Raw genomic sequence first — 14,572 nt, forward strand, 5'->3', positions numbered from 1 at the left:
GTCTTTGTTTAGCTTCTTAGAATGCTAGGAGAACTGTGTAGTTCCATTGATTGGTTCCATGCAGTGGAAATCTGACCTTTAGCAGATGTTTGAGAAATTGCCAGCAAAGCATGATCAACCAGCTAGACAGTTTCCCCTTGTTTTTGACAGGCCTTTTATGGTTTAGTAACATGCCAAAAAATGTTCAAACTTTTTCTCATATTATCTAAAACTTTGTAAAATATTAACAAAACACTGTAAGATATGGATAAAATGAATTAGCCCCTCATAATGGATTAAATCCAGTAGCTTAAGAGATCACTGTTCAGAAATCTGTATAAAAATGTTGTTGAATAGATAATATTTTGAGATGTTTTGGACTGTGAAATTGTTAAAGGTACCTGTATACGTCACATTTACCTTGCACAGTGTAGATATTATTTCAGGTTTCTTATATTTTAGTGTTAGTTTTAGGCACCTTAATTAGTTGAGTTTTTTAAAAATAGTAACTTTTCAATGGGGGTTGATTTTAACCACAGAGCAGATATTCTGTCTAAAACTTGAATCCACATTAAAACTTGTTCTCTGAAAGACTGTTTTTAGGCCAAGTAATAGGTTCAGCTGTGTAGTTGTGTGAGCTCAGCAAGAACACTGTAAGCTCTGTGTTCTTAAAGCTATCCACTGAGTGCACAGGAAGGGAGAGGAGTGCTTTAGTGTTTGAGAACTGAGTGATGAATGAACAGGCCACTTTTGCCAAAATGCATCTTTTCCTGCAGGTGTTGATTTTCCATAGGGCTTTGCAGTTGCTTTTCATTGTGTTAGATATTGTAAGAAAGACTGTATTTTAAACAACATTTGAGGAATATAGTCTTGTATGTTTTGCTGTATGGGTTTGTAGCCATTTTTGTATCTTTAGGCTTATAGAGGTAATTCTTATAGAGAATTACAATTTACAGTGTTGGTATACATATGGATACCACTTTTCAGCAGTAAATGCTTAAAGACATTAATATCAATATCAGGAATTATAGAATATAAAATGGAAAAGATTGAACATGTTTAATACAGTTTTGCTAAATATACATCGACCAAATAAAGGCTGATAACCTATTGCTTACAAGTGAGAATGAGTTTTATATATGTTCTTACATAAACTAAATAATTGCTATGCTAATAATTATCCCATTATTAATCTTTCATATTAGTGTTTACAAAAGGTCCATGTAGCATTTTACTAGATGAGGAGGGTTATGTGATTTAGAAAACCTATGGTTTAAAAACATGAATAGGTTTAAGTCCCAACACAACAGTACAAAGAAAAAGTAGATAATGATAACAATTTATGTTAGATAGTTACTTTTAAATAGATTGTTTAGCAGAAAGGCTAGTTTTTTTTTTTTTTCCTCAAGGTTTTCATTATCTACCAGGGGCTATTGTTTTGGTTTTGTATTTTTATTGACACCAAGTTATTCTCTGAAAAAAAAAATCATTCTGAAGTAGGCGGGTTTTTGGAACTGTTTATTCAGTTGTTGTACCTTTTGATTACAACTATTTCTGATGTCACAGTCATTCTTTTTGTTCTGTTGGGAGTTGCTTGACATTTTTTTCTGGTTTTGTCATTGTAATTTAAAACAGCCATGATAGCAAGATATGTATATAGAAAAATTTATAGGTCCAGTTTTTTTTTCTTTCAACACAGGGTCTATCCTTGGAGCTCAGGCTATCCCGAACCTGGAAAACTCTTTGTAGACCAGGCTGGCCTTTAATTCAGAAATCCACCCTCCTCTGCCTCCCAAGTGTTGGGATTAAAGGTGTGCGCGCCACCAGGCCCGACAGATTTTAAAGTAAAAAGTAGAAAACGCTAAGTGTAGAATCACAGACATTTTCACATATCCTCACAGTGAATCACTACTAAGCTATTAAAATGATTTATTATAGGGCTGGAGATGACAGCGCTGGCTTTTCCTGGCAAGGACCCAGATTTGGTTCCCAGCACCTACAGCTCAATGCTGTATCTATCACCGGTTCTAGGAGATCTGCTGCCCTCTTCTGGCCTTTTTGGGTACCAGGCACACATGGGATACAATACATACATGCAGGCAAAACATGATGCAGATAAAATGAAAAGGATCTTTTAAAACATAAAATGGTTAGTTGATACTGTTTGTAGCATCTAATAGATACCCTATGAGAATAAATAGATCTATTAGAAATTTCCCAAACCCTGCAAATTAGATGAAAGACAAACGTCATAAGCAGTGTTATTTTGAACAGGCAATAGTTAAAAAGTTAATTTATCATTTCAACAAATTGAGTTTATGGTGTAATTAACTTTTCTTGTTTGCAAACCCCCCTCCCCCCCTTTTCGAGTTGGTTTACTGTGTTGCTAAAGCTGATCTTGCTTCCTCTATCCTCTGGAAACTAAAGAATCACAGATGTGTATCACATAACTTGATCATTATGATTGCTTTTCCGAACTTTTATGTCTTAGAATTTGACTTAGAATTTATGGGAAATGGAATTGGAGATTAAAAATTAAATTTCCTTACAGTTTCCAAAGCTTTATATATTACCTTTTAGAATTTGATTGAGAAGTTGTAGACAAAACATGCCTGCATACCTTTCTGCTCCTCCCTAATTCCCCTCTTTCTTTTCCTCCTCTTTTTTCCCCACCCCTCTGAGATACAGCTCAGTGTCAGAACACTTGATCTAAAATTCAAAGGCCCTGGGGTCAGTTCTCAGGCAAGCACTTTTGGGGTCTTTTCTTCTGTTCATGCTTCATTTCTAGACCTCTGTTAATTTTCACATATTGTACTTAACCTCTCAAGAGCTGCCTTTCCGTGTGGGCATTTCTGACTCTTAGTTCTGGAAGGTGTTTATTTGTTCTATGACACTCCCGCCCCAACATGGCCTGTTCTGAAACTTGTATAGATTAATGAACCATTTTAACTAAAATGTTTTTCTCCTGGGTTTTTGTTGTTGTAGTTACTGTGAAGTTCTCAGTTTCCTTTTTAAAACCTTTTTCCATAATTTCTATCATAGTTTAATTTAAAGTCTACTTTAGTTTATTTTTGATAGTGACTCTTTTTTTTTTTTTTTTTTTTTTGTTTTTCGAGACAGGGTTTCTCTGTGGCTTTGGAGCCTGTCCTGGCACTAGCTCTGTAGACCAGGCTGGTCTCGAACTCACAGAGATTCGCCTGCCTCTGCCTCCCGAGTGCTGGGATTAAAGGCATGCGCCACCACCGCCCAGCCGATAGTGACTCTTTCTGTTGTTGATTGTGTTGTTTTTCTCTGGTCTCATCGACAGTATTAGGTGTTTATTGCTCTTAACATTTTTTGTGATGTGCTTTCTTCCTTTTTCTGTGCTTTCTTCCACGAAATAACTTGTAGGTTTGACTACTTGCATTTAGTAATAAAAAAGGCACATCATGAGCTCTGAGAATGTTGGAAGTTAGTGTGGTGATTTTTTTTTTTTTTAAATCTTGAAAACACTTAAAATTTCCCAAAGAAATCTACTTTTGTCTTGACAAAAGACTTGGAAATAAGCTGGGCAGTGATGGCGCATGCCTTTAATCCCAGCACTAGATAGGCAGAGGCAGGTTGGTCGCTATGAGTTCAAGACCAGCCTGGTCTACAAAGTGAGTTCCAGGACAGCCGGGGCTACACAGAGAAACCCTGTTTCGAACTCCCTACCCCATCCCTTATCCCTAAAGACTTGGAAATAAGTTTTTGGATTTACTTTAGTTTTATGTGTATGACTGTTTTGCATAACACATGCATGCAGTGTCTACAGATGCTGGTCCCTTTCCTTCCCAGTTTTGAAAGTTGTAACCATTGATTAAAGACTGGACATGGGAACAGATGCTAATCCTGAATAGATTTTATTTTTGAAACTTGTTTAACTGTCCTTTTCAGGAAACATTTTTCACCACTTCATTGACTATCTCTATTCTAGAGACCCACTGGTAAACTTGTCTAGGGAATGAACCTCTTTTAGCAGAATAAGAGTATTAGTCTGGGATGGAAAAGGCACTGCTTAAACACTGCTGCTGGTATAAATTGTACCCAGTTTTTAATATCAGCTATACTTTACCCCAGACAGTTTCTTAACTTTTGGGGCTGTCTCTGTGGTAGATTGTTATTGGAATTTCCCAGCTCTGGGTTTAGCTTAACTTCCTTTATTTCATTAAACTATCATTGCTATTGTTGTGATTCTACTATTTAATTATATGCATTATACTTATTCATACATTATAATTATGCATTTATTAATATAGGATTCTAATATTCTAGTATCACTCAATTCTGTTCTTTTATCCAGTCTTACTTTTTTCATGGAATCTTTATAATCCATCAATTTTGTTCACTTTACAGTTTGGTGTATATCTAATGAGTCAGGATAGGGCTCTGTGGAATACATTGGAAGACATGGTGCTTTGGATTCGTTTTGGTTAAGACTGTTAAGAGGTTTATCTAGCTATTTGCTGTATTAATGTGCTTACACTTAGACATTTTGCTCCTAAATATATTTTTAGTTTTTATATACTAGTTACCTTAATCACCTAAACAAAGGATTTTAATTGATGATGAAAATTTAACATTAATCCTAGTAAGATAAAATTAGCTCAATATAAACATTTTCAAAAATTTATTTTTGTACATGTACACATGTTTCTTTATGTCTGTCTAAAGTTTAGATTCAGTGGCTCTTAACCTTCCTAATGCTGTGGCCTTTTAATAAATTTATTCATATTATGACCACAACCATAAAATTATTTCATTGCTGACTGTAATTTTGCTACTGTTACAAATTGCAAGATAAATGTCGGATATGTTAGGATATCCTCAAGTAGGTTGCAACCCATAGGTTGAGAATATTCTCTAGAAGAACCTTTTTCCAGACTCTAGAAGATAGCATTAGCATTGGATTCCCTGTGGATGTGAAATGTGGGATGTGGGTACTCTGACCTGAGCTAGGTACCTCTACAGGAGAACTAGGCATTCTTAACCTTCTTGCCATCTCGCCAGCACTAATGCAATCCCTTAAAAAGCAATGGTAAGTTGCCTTGGAGATATTTTTTTAAACCCTGAATTTGAGTAAGACCATATTGAACAGTTACAGGAGGTCAAGGACGGAGACACACAACACATTGAGGAGTCAGCAAAATATAGATAAATGAAGATTATAAGGAACTAACGACTTGATTTCTTTAGTAATATAATCACAGCAGGAAAACATTAGGTGGAAACCTTTAAACAAAGCTAACTTGAGAGGCATGTCAACTAGTTGGAGTGTGTGGACCTTTGAACAAATGAAAGTTAACGATAGTACGCACAGCAGTTACTGTCCTCCCCACCCTTACCTTAAGTAGAGTACACGGCAATAAGACTGTGTGCCAGTGCCCTCTGTATGTTTGTGGAACGGTGCCAGTATAGCTAAGCATGGTAGTTCATGTCTGTAAGTTAAGCACTCAGCAACCTGAATCAGGAGATTGTGGAAAATTTAAGTCCAGACTGAGCTACCTTGTTAAGTACAAGCCCTCTAGGGCCAAGTAGCTAGATTTTATCTCAGGGGAAAAAAGTGTTTTTAGTTTATCTGAGGGCCTGGGCTGTTTTCTAGGATTTTATTATTATTATTATTATTATTATTATTATTATTATTAATAATAATAATAATAAACTTTGAACTTGAATAAAGTAGGTTTTATATCTGAAACTCCTAGAACACCAGATTGTCCTTTAATTTTGGATCACTTCTGTTAATTGTCTTCCACTTAATTTACAGTATTACCATTTAAATTTCATCTCCTTAGAGTCCGAGGATGAGTTTGTTCATTTGTAGAGTGTAACTGACTTTCTTCAGTATCTGAGGTTCTGCATGCTTGAGTTCTGTGGTTCTCATCACTAAAAGCACCTGTTCAAATTATTTACCTATGTTTCCGTGCTTCCTTTCCTTTTGAGAGATTTGAAAGTTTTTGTTTCAAGATACAAATGTTTTGTCGAATAAATTTGTAATTTTTTCTAGTTTGTGGCTATTTTATTTTGTTAGCACTGACTTCACAGAGCAAAAATTAATTTTGTTAATATTCTTATGGATTATTATCTTAATACTGTTTCCATGAATCATTTTGCTACCCAAGGGCCACAAGAGTTTGGCTTGTTAAAATTTTTTTCTTTTTAATCCTTATTTGACTTAATTTTTTTTGTTTTGTTTTATATTCTTAAGTCTGAGCAGTTTGAGTCTTTAGGATATGAAGCATGGATTAAAGTTAAATATTGCACGTGGGGGTATGGATGTCCAATTATCTTTGCACTGTTTGTTGAGGATACTTACCCATTCTCCTTTGAGGTGACATTACACTTTTATCAAAGACCAATTCTCATTTATTACAGATTTATTCTGTGGCATTCTTTTATTGATTTTGTCGTCTTTTTTTTTAAGCAATATTCTTGTAGACAACTTTGTTTTCAGTCTTTTATTACCATTGTGTGTGTGTGTGTGTTGTGTGTGTGTGTGAGCGTGTGAGCGTGTGAGCGTGTGAGCGTGTGCATTGGGGAGTATGTAATCGGTTGTCAGAGAGCAATTTCTGTAGTTGGTACCCTCCTTTTTCCACCCTTATGTGTGTTCCAGGTATTGAACTCATGTTGCCAGGCTTGCTTGGTAAACACCTTTATCCAATGGAACATCTTACTAACCTGGTATTCAGCTTTAAATGAGGTAGTTTTAGAAGTCCAGTTTCTTTTTTTGAAATGGTTTTGGCTTTTCTGTTCTCTTTGTACTACCCTGTGTGTATTTTAGAATCTATGTAAAGAAAATACTGTTGGGATTGTGATTGGGATTATACTGAAACTGTGAATCAATTTGGGGAGAATTAATTTTAATAACAAAACTGAAACTTTGAATTTATGAATGTAGTAGTTTCATTTATCCCGTGGAGCCTTGAGTTTTTCCATTATCATGCAGTGGTTTTCACCATACATGGCTGTAAAAATATTTTGTAGCTGACTCCACTATGTTAGATTACTTCTTGTTTTCTACTTATTTTTATGTTCTTGTACTGCTTTCTTATTCTGCAATAAAATGCTTGACAAAATCAGCTATAAGGTAAGGAAGGGTTTATTCTGCCTCATAGTCTAATCCACCCTGGACGGGGAAGGCATAGTAGCATGAGAGTGAGGTTCATGCTGCGTCCTCAGTCAGAAAACAGAGAGATAGCAGTGGTGCTGTCTACATTTACTGTGGTCTTTCCCACTTCAGTTAACCCATTCTGGAAACCCCTTAACAGTTTGCAGTCAATATTAGTCATCACAAGACAGCCTAGTGTTAGAAACAGGGTCTGGAATATACCCAGTTAAATATGCTATTCCAACACAGGCTTCAGAAATCAACACCTTTCTCTTGAAGGTCTAGCTTCTGCTGCAAATTATCACTTGTGCGGATGTCAGTCTCTATTAGACCGGCCCACTGGCTCACCCAGCTGCAAATCGTTCTCTACATGTTAATAATTGACTTCTGTCAGGGTTTATAGATATGTCTAATCAGTACTTATAAACCAAAAGGTATAGATTGCTTGATGTTTAAATGAAGGCTATTTATGTACTTTTCCTTCAACTTTAAATTAGCTCATACTTTTATACTTGATATTAGTCAAAAGATGATTCTTTTGTCAACATAAAAATATTTTTAATTGCATTTTATCAGTGTGGGTGTTTTGCCTGCCTGTATTTCGAGTCTTGTGCTTGGTCCCCATGGAGTACACAGGAGGGTGTCTAATCCCTGGAACTGGAGCTGCAGATGTCTGTGTGCCTCCATGTTGATGTTGGAAATCAACTCTGGGTCCCCTGGAAGAGCAGCAAGTGCTTTTAACTGCTTGAGCCATTTCTCCAGCCCCCATGGTCAACATTTTTAGAAAAAGATCATTTAAAATCACTACCAGAATGGAACGACTTTTTTTTTTTTTTTAATTTACTATCATCATCTTCCAAGGTATTAAGTATATCCTATTAATTTTAAGTTTTGGCAGTCTAACAGTATTCAGTATAGCTTAGCTATTCATGTCTGGATGGTTACATAAGAATTTCTCTATCCGCCGGGCGGTGGTGGCGCACGCCTTTAATCCCAGCACTCGGGAGGCAGAGGCAGGCGGATCTCTGTGAGTTCGAGACCAGCCTGGTCTACAGAGCTAGTTCCAGGACAGGAACCAAAACCACAGAGAAACCCTGTCTCGAAAAAAAAAAAAAAAAAGAATTTCTCTATCCATCTAGGGTCTGCAGGCTCTGCATGTTAAGTGAGATGCCTTTCCGAGCACTATCATCATCTGAAGTTTTTGGTTATGGTACTAGTATATACTGTCTCAAAAAGTAAATTCATGCTAAATTGAACGCTTTTTCTGAAGTGGATTTTAAAAATATATTCAGAAAGAAAATTGAAGTTCAAAAATCTTATCTATTAATTAAAAGTTGGAGCTTTTCATCCTTGTCAAGCATGTTACCCTAAAAAAAAAATGTGGCAAGCCAGATGTGGTGCATGCCTTTAACCCGAGCACTCAGGAGAATAGCCCGGTTTATGTAACAAGTGCCAACTAAGTCTTTTTAAAGCTTATTGTAAGGGTGCCATGTTATTTGCCATTCCTCTCCTGTGTTCCACCTAAGATTAATAAAGGTGATTTTAAGGGTCTAAAGAGATTACCCAGAGGTTAAGAGCACTGGCTGCTCTTCCTGAGGTCCTGAGTTAAATTCCCAGCAACCACATGGTGGCTCACAACCACCTAAAATGAGATCTGGTGCCCTCTTTTGGCCTGTACACATGTATGCAGGCAAAAACACTGTATACATGATAAATAATCTTTAAAAAAGGTGACTTTTAAGGGTTATTGCAAACCCATTGTAGTTATGTTGCCCATATATACCAATATATATTGTGTTCTATGAGAATTATGGCTTGGAGGTTGCAGATATCATTTGGACTTCATTTGAGCCTCAGTTCTTTTGATGTTTTGGTTAAGTACAAAAAAATGTTCAAATGTTGAGATGCCAAATTATCCTGTTCTGCATGCATCTGTTCTCTGTCCTTTCCTTTTGTAGTGCTAGAGATCAGGTTCTTGGACATGCTAAACAAATGTTCATTACTGAGCTACATCCCTTGCTAGCTTGACTTGAATTTTTTGAGCATCTGTTCATAGCAGACCCTTTTGATTTCTTCTTATAAAATTATTTATGTAGATCAATGCATAGATGAATCTTACAGCAACTATCTTTCATTGTTTTCTATATTTCTTTCTAGAATATTTTTCTTAGTATTTCAGTAGCAAATCAGAGAAAACTTTATGGATAAACTCAGTGGTGGTGGTGATGATGTAGTACAATGAAACTGCTAGTGAAGGAATTAGATAAAAGTTGGGTGTTTGTTACTTAACATTTCATGACTTAACTTCTTCTGGTGTCTATTTTATAAATAAGAACATGAATATGGTGATTATAAGTAACACACACATTTATAGAGGGGAATGGTAATGTAGTCTAGCACATATATCATTGTATATCTATTTATTGAGATAAGGATCTCATTATATATCCCTGATTGTAGACCAGATTGGTCCTTAACTCACAAAGATCTGCTTGCCTCTGCCTCCCACTACCAGGCTTAAGGCATGCTCCATGATACCAGGCACCTTATTTTTAGTATGAAGTATTTTTTGTGGTTAAACAGCATTAGGATGAGGTTGCTATTTGGTTTTGAATAAACCACAAGACAGATTTCTCAAAGCCATGCAGTTCATTTTCACTTCATGTAAATAAAGCAATATGAGGTCTATATTATACCAAGTGGGTATAATCTACTTGCAGTTATTTATACTAAGTTAAAAAAAAATCACTAAATAGCAGGGTATAGTAGCTCATGCCTGTAATCCCAGAACCTGGGAGGCGAGGCGGGGGTTCCTGTGAGTTTCAAAGATAGTGAGGTTAAATTACGAGACCTTGTCTCCAAAAATAACAAAAAGATTATTAAAGCAGAGTGTAGTCATCTCAGTTACCAAGGGGCCAGATCTTAGAATTCATGGTTCCAATATCTCAGGGTGTATTTCTTTTTTCTTTTTTTTTCTTTTTGGCTCCCCATTGGGGGAATTGAACCCCAGTCTCCCGCGTGACAGGCAGGGATACTCACCACTATACAAACGAGGATCAGGGTGTATTTAAAATATGTTCAGCTGGGCGATGGTGGCGCACGCCTTTAATCCCAGCACTTGGGAGGCAGAGGCTGGCGGATCTCTGTGAGTTCGAGACCAGCCTGGTCTACAGAGCTAGTTCCGGGACAGGCTCCAAAGCCACAGAGAAACCCTGTCTCGAAAAACCAAAAATAAAAAATAAAAAATAAAAAAAAATAAAATATGTTCATTATGAAATAATTCCCAATTATTCTTTTATCTTTAATCTTGTCATCACATTAATAGGCATGATTGTTCAAGCAGCCTCCCAACCCAAGTTCTTCTGAATTCTTAGCATCCTAGTGATTAGTTTTTATAAAGTTGCAAATGTTTGTATAGAATGGAATCTTCTTTTTCCTTTCTTATATAATCATGAACACAATGTTTAATCAGCAAAAAGAGCAGCTATATTTAAGCATACACATACTTATCTTTTCTTAGTCATTTATATTGTTGTGATATAGTTTACACAGAAAGTTAGTGACTGCTTTAGTTTGCAGGTGCAACAATTAGGCAATATAAATTAAAACAAATAAAAAAAAGAAAACACAGGGCTGGAGAGATGGCTCAGTGGTTAAGAGCATTGCCTGCTCTTCCAAAGGTCCTGAGTTCAATTCCCAGCAACCACATGGTGGCTCACAACCATCTGTAATGAGGTCTGCAGGAAGAATACTGTATACATAATAAACAAATACATAAATATTAAAAAAAGAAAACACACTAATTCTTGCCTCAAAGGGTCTTATAGTTAAAAAGAAAAAAAAAGCAATAGCTGTGAACAGAAAAAAAAATGTAGCAAGCAAATGGAATGACCTAATTGCTCTTTAGCTTGCGGCTGCCCTGCCTTAGACTATAGAATATAGAGATCATTGTATGTGCCACCATGATCTGCTGTTTTGTTGTTGCTGTTTTCCCATGAAAGATTATTAAGTTTCTCCAGATGCGTTTTCTGTATCATTAAAAATGTATTTTTTCCATACTCTATTAATGTGGTTTATTATGTTGATTGACTTGTATATTATGAGCAATTTTCTACTAACTTTTATGAATAATATTTTATGCCAATTTCAGTTTATATGTTATTTGTTTACCTCAAGGATAGGATGGTTTGCAAAGCTAATGTATTTTGTTTGCCTTTTCTTCTTTCTAATGATGAGATTTCAGGGCCTTTTGTATTGAAGTATATGCTCTAACCTACTAAACTGTACCTCTAGCTGCCTGTTTATTTTGGAAAATGCTTCCCAAGCTGCACTATTAGAATGGTCAGTTACACATAGATATTTAGTGTGTATTTCATATATGTTGGCTAATATGTGCTGATCAGCATTTTTAAATTACTTTTCTTACCATGTAGTCCTTTATGATTTATTTCCTTGTCAAAGTAATAAGTAGGATGCTTGTTCTAAGAGAGCACTACAAAGCTCCAGCAGTTGGGAAGTAAAAACAGGAGGATAACAAGTTTGAGACTACTTTGCTCTATATTATACCAAGACCTCATGCCCCAAACCTCAAAAGTTATGTTAATAATGTCTTATCTAATTTTTTTTCATGGGTTAATATCGTTGCTGTATGTTGCTCATAAAATGGTATGTTCTTTTTTTTTTTTCCATAGGTGTATGTGGAATTTGATGACCTTGAATGGGATAAACGGGAGTGGGTTAAAGTTTATGAAGATTTTTCAACTTTCTTGGTGGAATACCACTTAATCTGGGCCAAAAGAAACGACCCTAGCCAGACTCAGGGATCAAAGAGCAGACAGATTCAGTGGCCTGCACTGGTAAGATATGTTCATGTTTTATTAAGTGTTTTCAATTGTTTGTTTAAGATGAATAAGCATCAAATGTAAATTGAGGTGTGTCTGGCCAGCTATAGTTTAAATTCCTGAAAATTTTTTGATCTGGCAGAAGTTTCAAATTATAATTATAATTAACAGCTTTGTCAGTTTGATTAATATTTTTCAGCATATAGTTCATAGTTAGGTAAAAATTAACTCAAATAGTTTATAGGCCACTTGAGAAATAGTCATCTAGATGTTTTCTGTGTACTGTCGAGCAGCCTTGGTGAAAGAAACTTCAAAGTGAAAGAGAGACACTTGAATTACAAAGCATTCAGCGACACATAATTGTTCTTGTTTACAGTGATACATGTTTAGTTGGTGAGTCGAATTCATTTATATCTGGAATTGGTTTGTTTAAGAAAATATTTTAATAAAGTTCTCATTAGTTTAAAGATGTCTTAGGGTTTCTGTTGTTGTGAAGAGTCACCATGATCACAGAAATGCTTATGAAGGAAAACATTTAGTTGTGACTTAAAATTTCAGAGGTTTAGTCTATTATCTTCATGGCAGTCATGGTGCAGAAGAGGAAGCTGATAGTTCTGTCTTGGTCCACAGGCAACAAAAGGAACCAGGCCACACACTGGGCATTGCTTGAATAAAGGAGATCTCAAAGCATACCCCCACAGTGACACACTTCTTTCAACAAGGCCACACCTACTCGCACAAGATCACGCCTCCTAAATAGCACCACTCTTTATAGGCCATACCTGTTCAAACCATCACAGTTTTAGAAAACAAATATACGAACTAAACAAGATTACTAAATTCTGTTAGGAAAGCCAGGCATGGTTGTATCTAACACCAGCAATTTAAGAAGTAAAGCAGGAGGATTGGGTCAGGAGTTCAAGATGAGCATCATCTACATAGTGAGTTTTAGGCTAGTCTGACATCCTAGGAACAAAAGAAAATTCTTTTAGGAAAATAACTGTTAACAACTATTACTATTTACTGGCAAAATGTACAGCAAATAATGAGTAGGCAGTAATTCCTTTAAACTATTCTCGTATTAGCATTGTGGATATCCTTTAAAAATCATTAAACTGGGCTGGAAAGATGGCTTATTAGATAAGAGCCTCTTCTAGAGGACCTGAGATTTGTTCTGAACACCCATTTTGGGTGGTTCTCAACTGCCTGTAACTCCAGCCCTAGGGGATCCAAAGGTCTCTTCTCACCCTTGGACACCTGCACGCGCATGGCATGTTCACATAGAGATGCACACAAATACACACAAATAAAAAGAAAGCAAAATGTTAAAAAAAAATCAACAGTGCTTTGGGTGTCTGATAATAACTGATGAATAAGCCATGTAAGGCACTTTCAATCCCAAACCCTAATATTGGGGATTGAATTTGGGGCCTCATGCTTGCTAGGCAAGTTTTACTAATGAGCCTCTAGCCTTTCAAGTTTTTAAAAGCATGATTTTCTTACATATTTTATAGCTAGTTAACGCTTTAATGCTTTTCTAAATGTAAAATAGAAATTTACTTCATCTCTTTTGACCACTGCTTTTACACAGTTTGAAGACATAACATGATTTTAAAAATAGAGACTAGCTCCAAAGCCACAGAGAAACCCTGTCTCGAAAATCTAAAAATAGAGACTAGGATGTAACTCATTAGTAGAATAATTGCGTAGCATCTACATGTTCTTGGATTCAGTGTGAATAGAATAAGTAAATAAGACAAAAGGAGTGAATAAAGTAAGTTGAGTCAATAGCATTATAAAAGAAAATAAAATACTGAATTATTTCCATGAACTATAGTTTTGGATAAAATCTTCAAGAAACAAAGATACTCATTTTACTCACGGGCATAAACAAACTTATTAAATGAAGGTGTCCCAGCATTAACAACAACAACAAAATAAACCAGGTATGTGTACTGATACACCTTTGATACCAACAGTTGAAGCTGGGTAAGTTCCAGGCCAGCCTGCTCTACATAGTGAATTTCTGGCCAGCCAGGACTACATATTGAGACCTTGACTAAATAAACTAAGTTTCATAAAGTTAAATGTGGCACAAACATACTGACATGGATCAGCAACAACAAAAAAGCAATGCTAACATACTTGTGAAGGGTTTCTGTACCCCAATATTAAGTCTTTCCACTGATGCAGTAATAGGAGTCAAGCCGAATTTAAAAAAAAATTAGGTTTATTGGTAAAATGCTCCTTTGTAGTTCTCTGGCCCACAGAGAAGAGACCAAAAAGAAAACCACCTGGCCTATCTCTAGAGGGCAGTTTAAATACCCCATAGGTGTGATTTGAGTATCTCTGGGAGAGGAGCTGCCTTTTTGTGGGGTTTCTGAGATGGGACATGATTTGGAGGGGGGGGGGGGGGGTGAGGTGGAGCTTCCCCCTGAGCAGTTAAATTACTTGTTTGTTTTTAGATTTATATCACTGATGTGTGTGACTCTAGAGATCATCTAGTTCCTCCTTCTGGGAATGTCGTAGTTTTTCAAGTACTTGTTATCTAATACACAATGTGATATACTAAGGTTAGATTTGGAATCCTGACTACTATTTACTATGGGTTTATGGGCTAATAATA

At 36.0% G+C, this 14,572-nt stretch overlaps 1 protein-coding gene across 5 annotated transcripts in view; it reads left to right on the top strand.

Moving 5' to 3' along the window:
* The window catches only part of Jmjd1c (jumonji domain containing 1C), a 169,385-nt gene that overhangs the window by 50,892 nt on the left and 103,921 nt on the right, over positions 1 to 14,572 (top strand). For all 5 annotated transcript variants that reach the window (XM_013351165.2, XM_026785830.1, XM_013351164.2 and 2 more), the window contains exon 2: positions 11,797 to 11,961. Coding sequence is in view for 4 of the 5 variants with exons in the window: in XM_026785830.1 (XP_026641631.1) it covers positions 11,797 to 11,961 (165 nt within the window). In the remaining variant the exon portion in view is untranslated. The remainder of the gene's footprint in view (positions 1 to 11,796; positions 11,962 to 14,572) is intronic.

The sequence above is a fragment of the Microtus ochrogaster genome, linkage group LG2, assembly GCF_000317375.1.
Source record: "Microtus ochrogaster isolate Prairie Vole_2 linkage group LG2, MicOch1.0, whole genome shotgun sequence".
Lineage (NCBI taxonomy): Eukaryota > Metazoa > Chordata > Mammalia > Rodentia > Cricetidae > Microtus > Microtus ochrogaster.